This window comes from Leptonychotes weddellii, chromosome 6 (assembly GCF_054177405.1).
Source record: "Leptonychotes weddellii isolate Sample4059 chromosome 6, ASM5417740v2, whole genome shotgun sequence".
Classification (NCBI taxonomy): domain Eukaryota; kingdom Metazoa; phylum Chordata; class Mammalia; order Carnivora; family Phocidae; genus Leptonychotes; species Leptonychotes weddellii.
Window position 1 is genome coordinate 134082214 of NC_138374.1, and position 19304 is coordinate 134101517.

General features: G+C 49.1%; 2 protein-coding genes across 7 annotated transcripts; one reads left to right on the forward strand and one right to left on the reverse strand.

Annotated features, from left to right (window-relative positions):
• The first annotated feature begins 1266 nt into the window (after window positions 1-1266).
• LOC102739222 (T-lymphocyte surface antigen Ly-9-like) lies at window positions 1267-12230 on the forward strand. 6 transcript variants are annotated; one of them, XR_014146621.1, is made up of 6 exons: window positions 1267-5545; window positions 7968-8240; window positions 8511-8856; window positions 8964-9737; window positions 10044-10071; window positions 11484-12230. XR_014146621.1 is itself a non-coding variant. In XM_081825307.1 (4 exons), the coding sequence occupies exons 1-4, from the start codon at window positions 5041-5043 to the stop codon at window positions 11551-11553; spliced, it is 1194 nt and encodes a 397-aa protein (XP_081681433.1). In that variant the 5' UTR covers window positions 1267-5040; the 3' UTR covers window positions 11554-12230. The 6 variants fall into 6 exon arrangements, 1 of the variants encoding a protein (XP_081681433.1); XR_014146623.1 differs by having other exon boundaries at window positions 1267-4219; window positions 4324-5545; window positions 8964-10071; XR_014146624.1 differs by having other exon boundaries at window positions 1267-3635; window positions 4054-5545; window positions 8964-10071.
• A 2661-nt stretch (window positions 12231-14891) lies between these two features.
• LOC102736918 (thymosin beta-4-like) lies at window positions 14892-15423 on the reverse strand. The gene has a single exon (XM_081825308.1). The coding sequence runs from the start codon at window positions 15335-15337 to the stop codon at window positions 15203-15205; it is 135 nt and encodes a 44-aa protein (XP_081681434.1). The 5' UTR covers window positions 15338-15423; the 3' UTR covers window positions 14892-15202.
• Between the last annotated feature and the right edge of the window lie 3881 nt (window positions 15424-19304).

Here is a 19304-nt window from a genome sequence, read left to right on the forward strand (position 1 = left end):
AAGTAAGGGGCCTGACAGGAGACACTAGTCACAATGACATCCTCATGGAGATGTCAACAGTCTGCATGGCCCAGCAAAGCCATGGGGACTATTTGGTGTAGAAAAGTGGGGAAGGGGGCGCCACCCCTGTGCTTCCGGTTTCTCTCCCTCTACCCTTAGATGAGGACTTTCATGCAACTCCTTCAATCATACCACCAAAAGTGCAAAATAGCAAAATATCTGACCTAGTCGGGGTGCCTGGGTGGCTCAGTCGTTAAGCGTCTGCCTTCGGCTCAGGTCATGATCTCAGGGTCCTGGGATCGAGCCCCGCATGGGGCTGCCTGCTCAGCGGGGAGCCTGCTTCTCCCTCTCCCACCCCCTGCTTGTGTTCCCTCTCTTGCTGTGTCTCTGTCAAATAAATAAAAAAAATCTAAAAAAAAATATCTGACCTAGTCATTCGTGGTTGGAGGTAGAGGTGGTTCCTAGGGTCTTGTCCCCTGGATTCTTCCAGCCTTGTGTCTGTGCTAAAGAAGCTACCACCAGGAGCCTGGGCCTTTCTGTCCTTGAGCCACTCTGGGCTCACTCTTCTCTGCCTGCTGACTCAGTGTCTGCCCACGCACTCAGAAAGCATGGAGGTGCCAAGCCCCTACTGTGTGCTGACCCTGAGCAAGTCACTGGGAATTGAAGGGTGAGAAAGGAAGGCTAGGGTGAGGTAGGTGAGGCCTGTGGCAGAGACTGGGGCAATCCGGGAAGCAGATTTGCAGGGGCCAATTTACAGGGCTGAGAAATCCTAGGGGGGTTTTGGGGGAGACTCTAGAAACAGTCTGCGGTGACTGGGGTCCAAGATGGGAGACGTGGTGACACGGCACGAGGCCAAGGTTGGCAAGAAGCAAGAGAACAGGAAAAGCCTCGTCCCCCAGGACTGCGAGCCTGACTTTACCTTGTAGGGGATGGGGGACCTCTGAAGGGTTTAAAGCATGGCTGTGACATTGTCAGGTTTGGCTTTGAAATAGTTCCCCTGGCTTTTCTCATATGTCCCCTCATTTCTACATCTTTTGACTCTAAAGCGACATGTGATTATTTTTTTTTAAAGATTTTATTTATTTATTTATTTGACAGAGAGAGACACAGCGAGAGAGGGAACACAAGCAGGGGGAGTGGGAGAGGGAGAACAGGCTTCCTGCAGAGCAGGGAGCCCGATGCGGGGCTCGATCCCAGGACCCTGGGATCATGACTGAGCGGAAGGCAGACGCTTAACGACTGAGCCACCCAGGCGCCCCTCGACATGTGATTATTGTGGTGAACTCTGAAAAGAGGAAATGTTTGTGGGCTGACATTTACACATTCCCCGTGGGCCTGAGGCAGGTCGGTCTGCGGGTGACAGTTACGGCTCTTTCTCTACCGGCGTCCTTGCTCATGCTTGGTCTTTTCACGGGTAAGTCTATCCCTGCTGCTACCTCCCAGGCACCTCTACCTGCCTGCACGTTTCTGGGAGCCAGGCCTGTGCGTGCGTGTGCATGTGTGCGTTGCACGTGCTACCATCTCAGACCATGCAGGGCCATACTGTGTCTTTGTCACGCTCACATTTCTTCTGCTAATGAGTCACAGGGAGCCCTGGGCATCCCCACACAGGCTGATGGTGGAGGCATGAGATCAAGGACCTGCCCCATCTGCATCTTGCCGTTTCAATCATGATCCTCTAAGGTCTCTTTGCCGCTCCTCCCTCTCCCGCCAGCCCCCGGGAGTGATCTTTCATCCTGAATTGGGCTTTCTGTGTCCCATAAATGACCTCAGTAGGCGATTGCACTTAGCAGCTGTTTCTGTCCCTCTAGATTCTTACTGCTTGCTCCTGTCCCCGACGACCTGAGCGGTGGCAAGAGACAGGCTTGGGAACCGGAGTCAGGGGAACGAAGGGTTTGAGAAATCTGCGTGAGGGGCCGGGCTCTGATCTTGCTCTCTAGAGTTTCAAGCTTTCGCTTTCATTCTCCTTCAGGGGAAAACCGGCATGTGTGATTACGAAGATCACCTGCCTCAGGACTGTCCCCTTGGGGGTCCCCTAAGCCTGCTGATGAATCCCTTGGTACATTTAAAACTTGGCAGTGAAGGGAAGGAAAAATTCTTCTCCACCCTCAAGGTCTCCTACCTGAACTAAGAACTAAATTTATGTGACACAGATGAACAGGAGAAAAAAACCCCAAAGTTTTACAGCGTGTGCATGGAAGCCCAATAATGAAATTGAGACCTAAAAAAATGACCAAGGAAGCAGTTTTTGTACTTTTTAAACAAAGAGACAATAAATCTGTGAGGAATTGACAGGACAAAGAAAACTTAACTTTGGGAGCTTCAATTAGGAGGGAGTTCTAAACAGACTTTGGGCTGGGGGAGTGAATTAGTTTAAAAAAAAAGGTAACAAGGGTTGTTTGTAAGTGTTCTCGGCTCTAAATTTCCCACCTCTGGTGAACAGGGTACTCTTTACCTCCTGGTCCAGCCAGGCTGCCTTTCACACGGGAGATTTGTTTCCTGCTTTCAGGGGACAGAGGAGGGTCTGAGTGTCCTTGTGCTCACTGGCTCTTAAGTAACTTATTTAAATAATCAATATGCCCAAGTGGCCCATCTTGGGGTGGCCTGCCCTTGGCCCCTATCACAGTTTATAAAGAACCTTTACTTAAGTTAAAAAAAAAAAACACAAAAAACCTCTGATCCCTGCATCAGACTTGTGATATAGATAAGGCAGACAGGATTACACACATTTTATGGATGATGGACGGAGGCTCAGGGAGATTAGGTGACATCTTCTGGTGCATGGCTGGTAATCCGCCTGGCCGGCTGTGGGAACGCAGCGGCACCATGGAAACTCAGAGAACAGTGTCCTCGGCCAAGGCGGCAGAACTGGTGTGGAGATTCCGGCAGGGTCCCCCTCACCCCCACTTTCCTTCCCCGCACAGAGCAAGCTCATCTGCGAACTTGTCTCTCCCCATGGCGTCCAGGCCAGGCCCTCGGTGGTCCCTGCCCACAGGGGCATCTCCCGGGCATATGGCCAAATAAAGGGTAAGACAGGTCCTGCCTTAAAAAATGTTCACAGTTCTTCAGTTCAGTTCTGGAAACATCTACTGGGGCTCTTGTGTGCCAGGTCATGTGCTGGGTGTGTGGTGGGAAGGGGGGTCAGCAGGTCCCGGGGAGGAATTAAATCCGATGAAAGCCCGTTGCCGGCCGCACAGCGTCGCTAACAGAGGACCAGCTTTGGGGTCTGGTGAACTTGGATCTTCACGTGGACTCTGCTGCTTCCGAGCTGGTGACTTTGGGCAAGTTTCTTAAGCTCTTCGTGTCTCATGATCTTTATCTTTTAAGTGGGAAGAAGAACACCCACCTTACAAGTTTGCTGGGAAGTTAGACAGGATGATGTGTTTACCCTACTTGGCGCGGTGTCTGGCATTTGGGATTCGTGTCCTGACCAGATCCCTCTGTGTCTCCCCTCACTTGAATCCAGAATCAGGATTCGGACCACAAAGTTCCACACACGTCCACGGCAGCTAACCCTGAGGCTAACGCACCGGCCTGCCCTCCTCACTCAGATATTAATTCCCTTCCATCTTCTCCCCTTCGTGAGCTTGTGAGCCATGCGGAAAGACACGCACACAGCATCTGTATGAATCGGGGTGAAGTAAATGCTTGAAACCAAATAAGCACAAGCTGGAGGAAACCGGGGTGGGGGGGGGGCTTGGCTGGACCAGGAGCAGGGAGCCCAGCGCGGGAGCAGCGCTTGATTTAGCCTGATGAGCTACTGCGTTGGAGGGTGCAGGGAGGGGCCACGCGGTTCAGTTGCGGTGGGGTCCTCCAGCTGGATTTCAGGCCCTGGGCCCAGTGTGGGGTGAGGAGCGTGCAGCTGAGGTCAACACCTTCCTTCGGCACGCACGATCCTCCGGGTGGAGCCAAGGTAGCTCCACAGAGGAAGTGGACACCAGGCTCTCGAGTGCATTCTGCGGTGGGTGCACAGGACGCCGGCCTGCCCCCACCCAGCTTGGGGTGCCTGCTCCCACAGGACAGCAACCCCTCTCCCACCCCTCGTCCCCACAGCTACTGTCACAGGACTTCTCGGGTCAACTTTTGACCAAGAGACTCACCACCTGGCCTGCAAACTGTGATGCGGCTGGCGCTTCTGCATCCCACTCTGAATCAGGACGCAGATCCTTCCCTGAGCCAGGCAGCCTTTTCTTTCTAAACCGCCGTGCGGCACACCTGGGTCAGTTTCAGACTTTCTGTTTCCTGGGACGGCGTGGTCAGTGTTGCTAATAGACTCCAACGGTCACGCTCTTGAGCCCTGGTCTTTCTGCATTTCTCGACCAGGGTGCTGGCTAGTTTTGGTGAGGATGCAAACAAGGTGCAGTCACCAAGTTGTCCCGGCGCCATCAAGAATCTTTAATAACACCAACAGTGAGGAACTTACTTGCATTATCTCATTTAACCCTCACAAAATCCTGGAAGATGGCACTCCCTGCTTCACAGGTGAGAAAAGCCAGGACTCAGAGAGCATAAGTCACCTCCCAAGGTCACACAGCTGGTACCTAGCAAGGGTTTGAACTCGGGCAGTGTGACTGGTGCCCTGGTGCTTATGCTCTTCTCCCAAGTAGCCTGGTACTGAATGACTGTCCCCTGACTACCCTTCAACTTGCTTGGCCAGCCCAGCACTAGCCTTCCTTCTAGAAAGATGTTCCCAGAACCCAGGCGGAGCCTCAGAGCTGGCTTTTGTTCAGCCGTGTCTGAACAAGCAATTATGGGGGATGCTACAAGGTGGTTTCTGCTGCGGTGGGGCTGGGCTAAGTGAGTTCTGATCCTATTGCCTGGATCAGCAAGAGGGTGGCTCAGAGTAACAGCAGAGATTGTCCCCCCAGGCACCTCCCAAGAATTTTCCTTTCTCTCCATTCCACTCAGCATCTGCAACCCTAGCACAGCATCTGTTAATTATTGTATTATATGTGAATTAGTTAATGTAAATGCTGAAGAAGACACTTTGGCATAAAGGGAAGGGGCTGACTTGTGTTCCTGTTCTACCACCAACTAGCTATGTGGTGTGGAGCAAGCCACCTAATTTCTTTGGGTCTCTGTTTTCTCATCTATAAAATGGGAATAATAATTACTTACCTGAACTCTCTCAGGCCTATTGTGAGCCTCTGGCTTAGTCAGGCTGCCCCTGAGTCTTCCGATCTGTGTCTCTGCAAGGACAGGTGTTTCCGGAGAGGACCCAGACCTTGTGATGGTAACTGGGACCCTAGGGGGTCTGTCACTCTGCCCCTGCAGCTACAGGCTGGAAAGCCGGTGGAGAGCATCTCTTGGATATCCCGTTCCGTCTCCATGCCCATAGCCATTGTAACCTTGGCAGAAGCAGGAGGGCCAGACACCTTTTATGAGGCGGAGACCAGGTACCGGGGTCATGTGAGTGTGGTGGGCCCAGGCCACTCCCTGCAGACCAGCAACCTAAGCTGGAAGGATGCGGGGCCTTACCGAGCCCACATGAACCTGAGGAGCTCCCGCATCACCCGCACTCGGGAGTACCAGCTGCAATTCTATGGTGAGTGTCCTGCGGGTGGGCAGCAATGGGTGTGGGGCGGTGCCCATCTTTCAGGCTTTCTCACAGCCTTTCCCACATCTCGTTTAGTAACACTTACACTTTTTCTGATTACAAGGCTAATATGTGCTCAGTATAAAAAAAACCCACAACAAACCGTGTAAAGCAGAGTTGCCTGGGAAAGTCTCCTGAACAACGGCAAGGCCCAGGACGTGCCCCAGGCCAATGGCAGCAGAACCCCCGGGTGTGTAGTGGGCAGAGAATGGGGACTTCAGCCCCAAGAACTCAGTCGTGCCACTTGAGTGCTCTGGAGCTACCTCGATGCTAAAATAGGAACACTCCCATCTGGTGAGAATAAACTCCTGAGAAAGAGCATTGGGACACTCTGGACAGAGGTACAGGAGTGTACAGGAATATTGCTTGAAGATACTTAAAAATTGTTTCAGGAGGGAAAACTGCAAGGGAGACAGAGAGGCTCGTGGCAGCTACCCCAGCAGCAAGGAGGGCGGGCTGATTCAGCCAGGAGAGATACAATAAGCCGATTGTAGATTCAGACCGCTTATTACTCATATAGAGTGTGAAAGAGTAACCCAGGTCCCTCACACCAGAAAGAATGACAAAAGGGGCCAGTTGACCACAATGCAGGTGCTGGAAAGCCTGTAGCCAGAGAAGCGGTTCTAGACTGCTGTGAGGGGGCAGGGTCTGCAGCTCTGCTCTGAGCAGGGGGAGCAGGAAGCTCCTTCCTCATGAGACACTGACTCACCAGTGCCTCCCAGGGGAGAAAGTGAGGTCAGCGGAGATGGTTTCAGGGTTTCACGGGCCACCATCCTCTGGGGTTCTGGGAGGATCACAGGGCACTTTGCCAAGACTCAGATCAGCTTTGCCTGAGGGACCTGAGGGACCTGGCCGAGGTGCTCCCCCACACTGGGAAGCAAAAAGGTACAGTTATGCGTGAGGATGAACACGGGGAAGCGAACTGATGGAGGGAAAGCAGAGAAGCTTTTCAGGCTTGAGTCATGTTATAGGAAATATTCCTATTTGATGAGGCTTTTTTTTTTTTTTTTTTTTTAGTGTGGGGAGATGGACTTGCTTCCTGGGGAGAGAGCGTCTACGCCATACATCACGCCTGGCCTGGCCATGGCCTGTTCGCAGACAGCTTGAGGGCACACCGGGGCTTCTGGGACCTCGGTGGGACTGTTCCCTAGGGTGGTCCAGGGCTGCGGGGAGAGCCCCTCTCACTCTGCTCCAGTGGAGCGGCTACAGCCTTTTGTCCTTCTCAGGGAGTTCCCCAAGTCACTGGAGCCTCACAGCAGCAGGCAGCAGAGGGGTTTTTCTTGCTGGGCTGCTGAAACTAGTCTCAGAGAGAAGCAACACAGAGGTAGAAAGTGGCAGAGCCGGGAATAGAACTCAGGCACCTCGATGCCACATCCTGTGTGTCTGGTTTGTCACTGCATTTACGGGCTTGAGCTAGAGAGGATGCTGAGGGGAAAAGGGCCTGCAGAAGGCGTCATGCGGGAGGGTTTGGGTTCCAGAAGACCACACCGGGGGAGGCAGCAGAAAGTTACCCAGCCTGCCTTCCCCCCGGGGGACATTCTGGGCCGTGGGGTCCTATTTTTGCCCAGTTGAGCTGCCGCTGGGGCTGCTGTCAGGTGGGCCCCAGGGCTGAGGCCGAATAACAGAGGTCTTCTCTCACACCCTGTGGCTTTGTTGAGCCTGTTCTGACTATCCACTCCCTTAGCTTCTCTTCCCGCCACTCCCCAACCCCCTGGCTCTGGCCTGGGGAGACAGGAGGGCAAATAATGGTGACGTGGAAACCTTAAGGAAGCATCTGAGCTCCTGGTCCTGGGGGAAGTGGGGGTGGGGTGCAGGTTGAAGGGAGTACATGGGAGTGGAAGAACCCTCAAAGACCAAGGGCCAAATCTTCTGGGAGCCTTGTCCAGCATCCGGAAGCTCGGACATCCGGAAGCTCGATGTGTACGGCAGAGACCCCTCCTGGAGAGAGATGTAATTACAACACAGTTCTGTGCCGGTGCGCCTACACGGCCTTCACGTGGTCAGTGCTGGGGTGGGAACCCAGGCTTTGGGGTCAGATCCACTGGGTTTGGGTCTTACATGGAATCGTCATGTAATAGCCGAGGTTCTGGGCAAGTTACTTGAAGCTCTCCGAGCCTGTTAAACAGAGTAGGTGCAAAACCTCTGCTACCTACTTCATAGGGTGGTTCTGGGAATCAAATGATGCTACGCGGCAGGGCCTCGTAAAGCCCGAAGCTCTCGAATAGCTGTGGGCAGATTCTGCCTCTGTTTCTCCTTGTGTGTACTCAGGATGATTCAGGGTCTTGGCACCAATGCCTTGTGCCTTCTGCCCTGTGAAGGGAGGGCCCAGGGCAGTTCTGCAGTCCTCGGTTGGTTCATTTTGTGCCCACAGAGCAGCTGGCCCGGCCCCGTGTCACACTGAGCTCCAGGATCGGTGAGAGTGGACACTGTATCTTCATCCTGACATGTGAGGCCGAAAGCAGAGGAGGCTCTGTGACCTACAGCTGGCTACCTCTGGGACCCCGGACTGTTGTGTCCCGTGGAGGGTCTGTCCTCAGTGTCTCCTCAAGGCTCAGGGACAGGGCTCTGACCTTCACCTGCGTGGTCAAGAACCCAGTCAGTAACAGCAGCTCCCTCCCCGTCTCAGTGCCGTCCTCGTGTCCAGGTACCCGGAACCTGAGCACGCACCGTGCACTTCGGCTCTGAAGTGGGCAGAGGTGGAGGGCAGGGTCCCCTTCACGCCCCGGGGAGAACACCCCTGAGAGAGTGGCGTGGGCGGCTGGGGGCAGTGCAATCAGGGGAGGGGCGGAGGCCCACTGGAGCCAGTGTGGAGGCTGGAGGGGTTTGGGCAGGAGGAGCTCGATGGGGCCTGCGTGGCCCTGAGTGTGTAGGGGAGACCCTGGCGCTGAAGCTGTTGTTTTCTGTCTGTCTGTAGGGCCAGGAATCCTGGGAGGGGACATGGTGGGGGAGACAGTGACCGGTCTCCTCGGGGACTTGGCCATTCTGCCCCTGGAGGTCCCGGTTGGGCAGGAAGTGGAAAAGGTCACCTGGAGCTCTGGAGAGCTTGTTGCCATTATGCAAGCGGGGCCAGGAGGCCAACGGGTCCTGGCTGCCGGGAGTCAGGCACCATACAGCAGACGGTGGAGTGCCCTCCACCGCGGCTACTCTCTTCAGATCAGGCCCCTGAGGCTGCAGGACTCTGGCCTCTACAGAGCCTGGATCACCCTGCCTGCAGAGTCCCCGGATCAACATCACCAAGGATTTCACCCTGCGCGTTTACGGTGAGGGAGGGGGTGGAAGGCTCATGTTTGAACTTTGACCTTTCCTCTCTCCCCTGCTTGGTCAGACCAGAGTCTTCTCAGAGCTCGAACTTTCCTTTCTTGCACAGAGAAGCTGCAGGAGCCCAATATCACTGTCAGCTTCCAGATCACGAAGGATGGGGCCTGTTACATCACCCTGATCTGCTCCCTGTGACAGGCCGGAGAGGATGTTCAGTACAGATGGGCACCCCTTGGCCAGGGGGCAGTTATGTCCCATGGGGGAACCACTCTCCGTGTCTCCTGGAGACTCGGGGTCAGCGACAGCTATCGCTGCACGGCTAGCAACCCGGTCAGCCAGAGCTCCAGCTCCATCCCCACCAGGCCCCTCTGCTCAGGTGACCCCTTCCTTGTGTGGGCCCCCACCCTGGCAGCCTTGGTCCAGGAGCTCAGCATCCCCACCTGCCACCCTCCTTGTTCTGGGGTGGTGGAAGAAAAAGAGGGCAGGATCGTCTGCAGCAGGGGGTGTCTCTGGGGGGCAGGAAATGAGGGCTCTGGGGCCATCCTCCCAGGGCCGCGCTGTCCAGCTTCCGACGGTCAGCCCCAGACTTGGTGCCTGGGCGCTCGGCTTACTCTTGGGACTCCCGGAGGGAAAGTGCGTCCCTCAGCCCACTCAGTCCTGCAGAGCCCACTGAGGAGGCATCCCAGACGTCCTTGGCCATGTCCTCAGCGAAGCCTGGAGCTGCCGTGAGACAGAAATCCCAGGCTGTGCCCCTCCAGCGTCACGGGCGGCCTCTCCCGGGTTCCATAGGCCGTGGCAGGACACTGCCTCAGTCCAGACTCACTGTGTCCCTTTCTTCTTCTCTGCCAACTTCTGAACATCTCTCCTCTCCCAACCAACCAAGGTAAGGTTGGTTCCTTACCAACCACTTGCTCTTCGACCCTGTGTGGTTGCTCTGCCCCCAGCAGCCACATCCTCATTGCTAAGTCCAGGGGCTACTCCTCACTTGAGTTGTCCTCAGCCTGCTCTCCTTGGGGTCCTGGGCTGCTGGGTCCCGGGGTGTCTTCTTTTGTATCACAGTCCTTAGGGGTCCTGCCCAGGCCTTCTGTTGCCCGGGGCAGAAAGCTGGGCGTCATTCAGAACCCTCGTTTTCCACTGCTACCTGCCCAGGTGCTCACACCTCCCGGTTATCCCACTCTCTCCCCTCCAGATCATCCTGCTGATCACGCTGCTAGGGGGTGAGTTCTGAAAGAAAGAAATGCTCGGGTTACTTTTCTGCTTAAAATCTTGTGGTGTCTGCCCGCTATCAAGCATATAAATATGTGATCCCCTCTTCATTCATTTAAGCAACTCCTGTTTACAGAGCATTTATTATTATTATTGTTATTTTAATTGAACTATACTTAACATATAATATTAGTTCCAGGTGTATAACATAGTGATTCAACATTTATATACATCACGAAATGCTTACCACGATACGTGCAGTCACTATCTGTCTCATGCATAGTTATTACAATATCATTGACTGTATTTCCTATGCTGTACTTTTCATCCCCATGGCTTATTTATTTCATTCCTTGAAAGAGCACTTTATAACCTTACAGAGAGAGCGCATGCCTGTGTGCAAGTGGGGGGTGGGAGGAGCAGAGAGAGAGGGAGAGAAAATCTTAAGCAGGCTCCACGATCAGTGTGGAGCCCAGTGTAGGGCTTGATCCCCTGACCCTGAGATCATGACCTGAGCCAAAATCAAGAGTCAGATGCTTAACTGACTGAACCACCCAGGCACCCCTTACAGAGCATTTTTTTTTAAAGATTTTATTTATTTGTCAGAGAGAGAGAGAGAGAGAGCGCACAGGTGGGGGAAAGGGGGAGAGGGAGAAGCAGACTCCCCATTGAGCAGGGAGCCCGATGTGGGGCTTGATCCTGGGATCATGACCTGAGCTCAAGGCAGACGCTTAACTGACTGAGCCACCCAGGTGCCCCCAGAGCATTTTTAAAAGAAGATTTTATTTGTAAGTCATCTCTATGCCCAACGTGGCACTTGAACCCACAACCCTGAGATCAAGAGTTGCATGTTCCACCAACTGAGGCAGCCAGGTGCCCCCAGAGCATTTTTAAGGTGCCTTGTGTTGTTCTAGGCATTGAGGATAGAGTGAAGAAGAGGTCTGGATAAATTGCCACCCCTCAGGGAGCTCAGTCACGATTGTCACAATCTGCAGCTAAGCCTACTAAATGATTAGAGGGGGTACTGAGCATGTTGTATTAGGGCCTTCATCTGTGTCTGTCTTACCCATGGAACGAGACCAAAGCCCATTTTCGTCTTCTCGGCATCTCCACTACACAGCATGGATTAGGCATGAAAATTGTGAATCTGACAGTTATTCCAGGAACAGCCTGTGCTGGGGGTAACAGGGCACAAGGAAACATGGTAATTGGCTGTGCACACTAATGTTCTCCCTGCCCCTCCATGGGATCCAGAGGGCAGTTCACCTCTACCTCCAGATTCAGTTTCCTTAAGGGGCCTCTAGCCCACTCACTCTTCTGAATTCTCTTCTTGGAAATCCCTTCCCCTGCCTGCCTGTCTTCCCTTTCTTCTCTTCCCCGCCTTTTACCCCAGTTCCTAACCTGTGGTCATTGTTTCATTCAGCCTCCTTCCTACCCTGCTCCTTGAAGAAAGAATTTCTTATTTTTTTGATCCTGGGAGCTTTGCAGATTGAACAGAATGACTTTGACAAGTGGAGAAGCCAAGAGGAGGAATGTGAGAGGGGTCACCTTGTGGGACACAGAGATGAAGAATTCTGTACCTGGGCACCACCTGCCAACATCTCCTGGTGAGAAAGGGACGTCAATCCCTATTAAGGCATAAAACCTATTTTGGCGTGAGCCAAGCTACTCATGCTGTTTGACAAAGTCCAAGTATGGGGGACGATCCTGAAAACAGGAGACTCCACAACTGGCTCCTGCTATTCTCTTTCATTTTGTTTATGGCAATCTTTATAATTGTGGGAATATTTCTGGGGTTTCATGATAAAGTGACTACTCATCTTAGTTACGCCTATCTAAGCAATCATAATGAAACTAATTCCACGAAGAATTAGTTTCTATAGAACAAAATAACAAGATGGTCACGCTCTGTCTATCACCTTTCTCTTTGCGTACTGTTTTTTAGCTTTAGTGAAAGCCAATAAGCGGAAATCGATAAAGGTCATATTAATCATTACAAAGGAAAAATGAAAGAAGGCTATGTCTGTGATCCAAAAAATGATCTAAGATTATCTCAATCAATTGTAAAAAAAACATAATCGCATGTTACGAAAGTATGGAGAAACAAAAATATCCTAACATACAAATAAAGTTCCTTCGAGGCTGTCAGGAGGAGATGCTTGCAATCTGATCCTGTGTCTGTGTCTCCTCATTCGCCAATGCCGTCCTTTCCTATGAGAGACCCACCCCGGCTGGAGCTGATCTCCGGCACTATTTCATTTGCAAACAGTTCAAAATCACCAAGAAACTGCTACATACCTTCTGTTTAAAATAACCTGTTTATGTTTTATTTAATAATGTTTTAAAGTGTTCAGAAAGAGGGGCGCCTGGGTGGCTCAGTCGTTAAGCGTCTGCCTTCGGCTCAGGTCATGATCTCAGGGTCCTGGGATCGAGCCCCGCATCGGGCTCCCTGCTCAGCAAGAGGCCTGCTTCTCCCTCTCCACTCCCCCTGCTTGTGTTCCCTCTCTCGCTGTATCTCTCTCGGTCAAATAAATAAAAATCTTTAAAAAAAAAAAAATAAAGTGTTCAGAAAGAAAAGAGGGCTTATTCATATAAGAAAAGTTGCACATTTGTGGGGCGCTTGGGTGGCTCAGTTGGTTAAGTGTCTACCTTCAGCTCAGGTCATGATCCCAGAGCCCTGCTCTGCGGGGAGCTTGCTTCTTCCTCTCCCTCTGCCTGCCACTCCCCCTGCTTATGCTCTCTCTCTCTGTTAAATGAATAAAATCTTAAAAAAAAAAAAAAAAAAGAAAAGTGGCACGTTTGAAACATAAGAAGGTTTGTGAGGTAATTAAGTGTTATGAACATATGTATTCATCTTCTGTTAACATTGAAGTACATGGGCTAAGAGGGCCCAGATTGAACTTAAATTTCTTCTCCTTGGAGCAGCCTTTTGACCACCTTATTTATGCAAATCTTTCCTCTTATTCATAATCATTTTACCCAAGTCAATTTTGTCAAATTATCACAATTTGTAAATATATATTTATTTGTTGGGTTTTTTTTTTTTTTTTTTGCTTACCTTCTGTCTCCCCCCACAAGATATTTAGCTCCATGAGGACAAGAGCTCTATCTGTTTAGTTTACAACGTAAATTCAGATGGCAATAGAGTGCTTGGCTTATAGTAGATATTTCAATATTTTTTGAATGCATGAATAACTAATGGATGGGAGTTGAGAACATTTTTTCTTAAAGATCCAAGAACTATCAGATTTCATAATAATTTGGGATCTATACCGTTGTGTGTGTGTGTGTGTGTGTGTGTGGGTGGGTGGGTGGGTGGTTTCTTTCTGCTTTTGATAGAGGAGGAAGGAAATGGAATTCTTATCTTGAAATTTCTGTTGTCAGGCCATCCCTCAGGCAGCCACTTTGGCATTCCGATTATGTTGAGCTCAAAACAGTCAAGGCCCAAAAGACTCAGGGAGGAAGAAGCTTTGACAAGCCCCAGCCCCAAGAATTTAGACAGAGGACCAGCTCCAGGAAGACAAGCATAGATAACCATACTAGAATATGAACTAGAGGTGGCAGACAGGGAGGAACTTAGCAAATTCTGTTAAAATTCCTCTCTATGTCCCATTTTTCTGTATGGCCCAGCAAACACTTTTTACCATTTACTCTTTTTCATCTTCCTGGGAATTGACTTCCTTCCCTTTGAAGTCCTAGGCCCCTATCCCCTTCTCCTTATTTCAAGATGACATATATACCCCATTTTGCCAGACTGTCTTTGGAATTTCCATGAATGTGGATTTAATTTGTACAAAATTAAATCTGATTTTCTCCTGTTAATCTGTCTTATGTCAATTTGATTCTTAGTCCAGCTAGAAGGATCTTGAAGAGCAGAGGAAATTCTTCTTCCCAACATCTTCTAAGTAGTTTGCTTGCATCTAAGTAGTTTGCTTGACCCTCTGTAATGGGTTTCTCCTGCTGCAGTCACTGAAATTTTAAAAGCACAACTCCTCTGGTCCAGACAACTGACTTTCTTCCTTTCAGGTCTCACCATGTCCAGAGTCTTTGCACAGGCTCTGCCCTCTGATTAAGCTCTCCTTTCCTGTGAGGAGCTCCTACTCACCTGTAGATCTCTGCTCAATCATCACTGTGTGGGAGAAGCCTTCCCTAATACTGGCAACAGCCCCCATTATAGGTTACCCTTGCACCATGCGTCTTTTTTTTTTTTTTTTTTAAACAAGTCATCGCTGCTGCAGTGGTATTTGGAGAATAATTTGATTGTTGGCCTCTAAAAAGGAAACTCTTTTCTCTCTCTACTGCACCAACTAAAGGAAGACTTCTCTGTTCTTTTCTACTCAAAGTGAACTTATCTGACACTAAATGTGTGGCTTTCCCCCACACACACCAACCAATTCTCCAACACCAGCTAGGTGTCCTACAATTCAATGAAAACTTGACCCTATTTACTTAGAGTTAGTGCCAGATCTCACAAGTGAAGGGCTCAGTTCCAAAAGACCGCTCCCACCTCAGAGGCCTATTGTAAGTCTGGGCCTGCCATACTTCTGACCAACCCAGTATAGTCTAAGAACTCCACAACTGTCTCCTGGGGGTCAATAATTTGCTAAAATGCCTCACAGAGCTACGGAAAAACAGTTCACCTACTACATTACTGGTTTATTATAAAAGGAAACATCTCAGGAATAGTCAAACGGAAGAAATGGACAGGGGAAAGTATATAGGAAGGGGTGTGGAACTTCTTTTTTTTTTCTTCACATTTTAAACTTTTTATTTGTATATTAAAAAATTGTGCATTCCAGTAATTAAAATCATACAAAGAAAAAAGTGGCACTCTGATTAAACTGCATCGTACAGCCTGCCAGATACCTTGGACCAACTTAGTTTTTACTGGTCGTCCCACCCAGCTTCTTCCTTCACCAGCATACAAGTTATTTTCCTTCCCTGCCAGCCAGACAGGCAGATGGAAAGGAGGCTTGGCGTTCCTGGTCAGTAGTTCAGATTCTTTGATGTGAAAAGGAGCAGCACAGTCATTTAAACTTGATCCAACCTCTTTGCATCTTACAAAGTTAAACAGCTAAAAGAAGTAAAATAAGAAGGCAATGCTTGTGGAATGTACAGAGCATATTGGCGGCGCGCGCCTCATTAGGATTCGCCTGCTTGCTTCTCCTGTTCAATCGTTTCTTTTGAAGGCAGTGGATTTTTCTCTTGTGTTTCTGTCTTCTTCAATTTCGACTTATCGAATTTCTCAATCTCAGCCATATTGGGTTTGCCAGACATGGTTGCAGAGGAAGCGGAGCGAGGTGCGCGTGCAAGTGAAGTCCCGTCTGCTCAGTGGCCGCTGCCGAATCAGGTGTGGAACTTCTGTGCCCTCTCTATGTGTACCACCCTCCTAGCACCTTCATGTGCTCACCAGTCTGGAAGCTCTCTGACCCCTCTGGTTGGGGTCTTTTTATGGAGGTATCATTATGTGGGCATGACTGGTTCATCATTAGACATTGGTGACAGAACTTTATCTCCAGCCTCTCTCCCGCCCTTGGATGTTGGGGGTAAGAGGTAGGGAATTTGGGGAAAATAGGGCTGAAGTTCCAACCCTCTAATCATTTTGTTGGTTCTCCTGGCAACCAGCTCACCTGTCACCGCATTAGCATACAAAAAGATACTTATCTCTTTGAAGATGCCAGGGATTTTAGGAGATGTGTGGAAGAAAAATTGGAGGAAAACCAAATCTATATTTCTTATTATCTCTCAATATCACAGCCTCTGTCATTAGAATTAAGCACCCCAAGGACAGAGACTTCTGGTCACTGCTCTGTTTTCTGTGTTCAGCACAGTGTCTGGTACTCAGTGATGCTCAATAAATCTTGCTGAATGAGTAAGTAATGAATGCGTGCATGGTTGAGTGAATACCTGCCTGACATGGTACAGACACCTTCTTTTCTCCCTCACCAAGGCTTCTGTATTTATGAGCTGTATTAGCAGCTCATAAACCCCAAACCACACAGCTTTGGGTGCTGCATTTGATGGATTTTGACGTGAAATGTGGTTTCCTGCCCTAACAAGCTAGTGGTTTCCTTTACCTGCTGGTTGAGCTCATGAGGTGAAGCCTTTTTCTGCACATGGATTTGGGAAAGTTCTTACTGAGAGTCCAGACTCCAGATCTTTTGGGGGTACTCCTGGGCTTGATTTTGTCACTGGTTTAAAGAGGGAAGGGGAGCTAATTCTAATTATTTCACCATTTGGACTGGCTTAAAGGAGAGGGGGTGGGGCACAGATTCATTCTAAACCCTGGCGGTCGTTAGTATCCCCTCCCAATCTTTGTCTGCTCTGAAGCTCCCCCAACCTCAAACCACCCACTCTGAGGCAGACTAATCTTTTCCTCTGATCATCACATTCTAGGGGCTTCTCTCTTCTTCTCACCTCATTCTCACTTGGAAGAGGCACTTTCCGTCCTCCCCCACTGCACACCTCCCACCCCCAAGATGGGGGGTCTCAGAATTTTCCCTGAACTCCTCACAGTGGGTCACACCTCTTTATACTCACCGAACACTTATTTAAAATTTCTTCCACTCCATTGTGTAATACATCCTTTCTCATTAAAGAACTTTTGGAAAATTAAGACAAGCAGAAGAAAACCAAGCCACTTAAGATATCACCTGCCCCACAAAAACCAGCATTAATATTTTGATATTTTTTCTTCTAAGTTTTTCCTTGCATTGGTGTTTTTAAAACGTAGTTGTAATCTAACATAAGAATAAAAAAAAAAACAAAAACGTAGTTGTAATCATACAGCACATTAGATTTCACTTTCTACTTTGCTTCACTTGTGATATTGTAGAGGAGGGAAAATAATCTTCACTATACCTTTCTAGATTCTGTGGCTGAGACCCTCCACCTCCCGTAACAAAAGATGAACAAGAGAAAAAAAAAAAAACCCAGAAGTTTAATAACATGTATACCTCCTGTATACATGGGAGATACCCTGAAAACTGAGTAAAACTCCCCCAAATGGCCCAAGCCACCGTCTTAAATACCATCTTCAGCTAAAGGCAAAAGAAAGATGTTTTGAGGGGGAAGCTTTTTATGGGAAGTTATCAGGAAAAGTACAGCAAAGGTGTAGTTGTCATGTAGATTTAAGTTGGTGATGAGATTCTTTTGTAATTCAGAGTCATCCTTCTCTTCCTGGTATAGGAGGGAGACACCTGTACATATGGAGATTTCCTTTGTAAATGTAATTGTCCCTTACAAAAGGGACAAAGGATCTTCTTCTGCATCTGTTGTTTCTTTAAAATAATCAACTGAACAATCTTTATGCTTAAGAGGCATATTTTGGGGTGGCACAGTCAACTACCCTTCAAAGTTATTACATTTTCTAGCTTTATAACCCATAATTTCTAATGTCTGTGTTCACTTCACCTTTCCCTGTGGTTAGAGTCTTAGGTAGTTTCCAGAATATCACTATAACAAATGGCAAAGTAATGCATATTTTTGTATGTAAATCTAATGGTATCTTTTTTTTTAAAGATTTTATTTATTTATTTGAGAGAAAAAGAGAGAGACAGAGAAACAGCATGAGAGGGGAGAGGGTCAGAGGGAGAAGCAGGCTCCCCGCTGAGCCGGGAGCCCGATGTGGGACTCGATCCCAGGACTCCGGAATCACGACCCGAGCCGAAGGCAGCCGCCCAACCAACTGAGCCACCCAGGCGCCCTAATGGTATCTTTTTGAGACAATATGATTCTTGGGTGCCTGGGTGGCTCAGTTGGTTAAGCGACTGCCTTCGGCTCAGGTCATGATCCTGGAGTCCCGGGATTGAGTCCCGCATCAGGCTCCCTGCTCGGCAGGGAGTCTGCTTCTCCCTCTGACTCTCCTCCCTCTCAGGCTCTCTGTCTCTCATTCTCTCTCTCTCAAATAAATAAATAAAATCTTTAAAAAAAAAAAGACAATATGATTCTTAATCCCATTCTTGCCCAGGAAGCATTGTTTTTAAGTTCTTTCAACATGGAGGAAAATAAATTCCCATTTCTCCCACTCTTCCTGCGCCCTTTGCTATGAATCAGTGTTGAGATAAATTTCTAGGTCCAAGATGGACCACTTCTGTCCAAGGTGCCATGTAAGCAAACTGAAACTTGGATGACTTTTGTGTCCCTGCAAATGCTCTGTTTGATCAGAAACCCAGTGGTATTTCCAGTCAACTAATCTCCAAATGCCAAGCCAACTTGGGACCTTTTCACTCCAAATGAATCTGATTTCGTGGCTCTAGTCATTCAGATATTTTCTATTTTTCTCTTCCTCATTCTTTATTCTTTATATTATAAAGTCTTCCAGCCTTCTGCCCCATTTTGCACATCTCCAAATGGAGACTGCTCACTTCACTAAGTGTTTAATAAAATTTGTTTGTATTACCTACTTTTTGTTAATTGTTTTTTAACACCATTGAAGGGCAGCAGAATATATCACCCCAAAATACATCACCCACACTTTGGCATGTGGATTATTTTGAACTGAAGTCAATCAAGACCCAGCAGACTCAGAAAAAGTTTTTTGCTTCTCCATTAATTACCTAATAAAATTTAGAAAGGAGGCCTGTACCAGAAAGAGAGCCACTACCAGAGGTAATGTTTTCATCTGAGAGATTATCTGCATGGCAGGGCAAACACTGTATACAAAACATTTGCTCTTCTCATCCTCCTGTGACTCGCCTTCCTCCCCTTTGAAACCTCAGACCCCTACCCCTACCCCTTTCCTTAGCTCAGAATGGTATAAAGGCCTCAGTTGCTTGACTGGTTTTTCTCTCTTTTTTTTAAAGATTTTATTTATTTGACAGAGAGAGACACAGCAAGAGAGGGAACACAAGCAGGGAGAGTGGGAGAGGGAGAAGCAGGCTTCCTGTGAAGCAGGGAGCCCGATGCGGGGCTCGATCCCAGGACCCTGGGATCATTACCTGAACCGAAGGCAGATGCTTAACAACTGAGCCACCCAGGCACGCTGTCAATCTAATTATTATACCAGCCAAAGAACCTAGAAAGAAAGAAGGGACAATTTCTCCTCCCCTACACCAGCCACCTCTCTTTTAAGGGCTGATTCTTCATTTTTTATGTAATGAAAAACTTTACTTTGCATGAAAGCAACCAGCTCCTTGCAAGAGGTTGTGAGATGTGGATAGCGGTGGGAGAAGGGTGTCTTAGAAAACTCACCCGTTTTTGGGACGTTCACCTTACTCAGGAAATCTCCACCCTCCTAACCAAT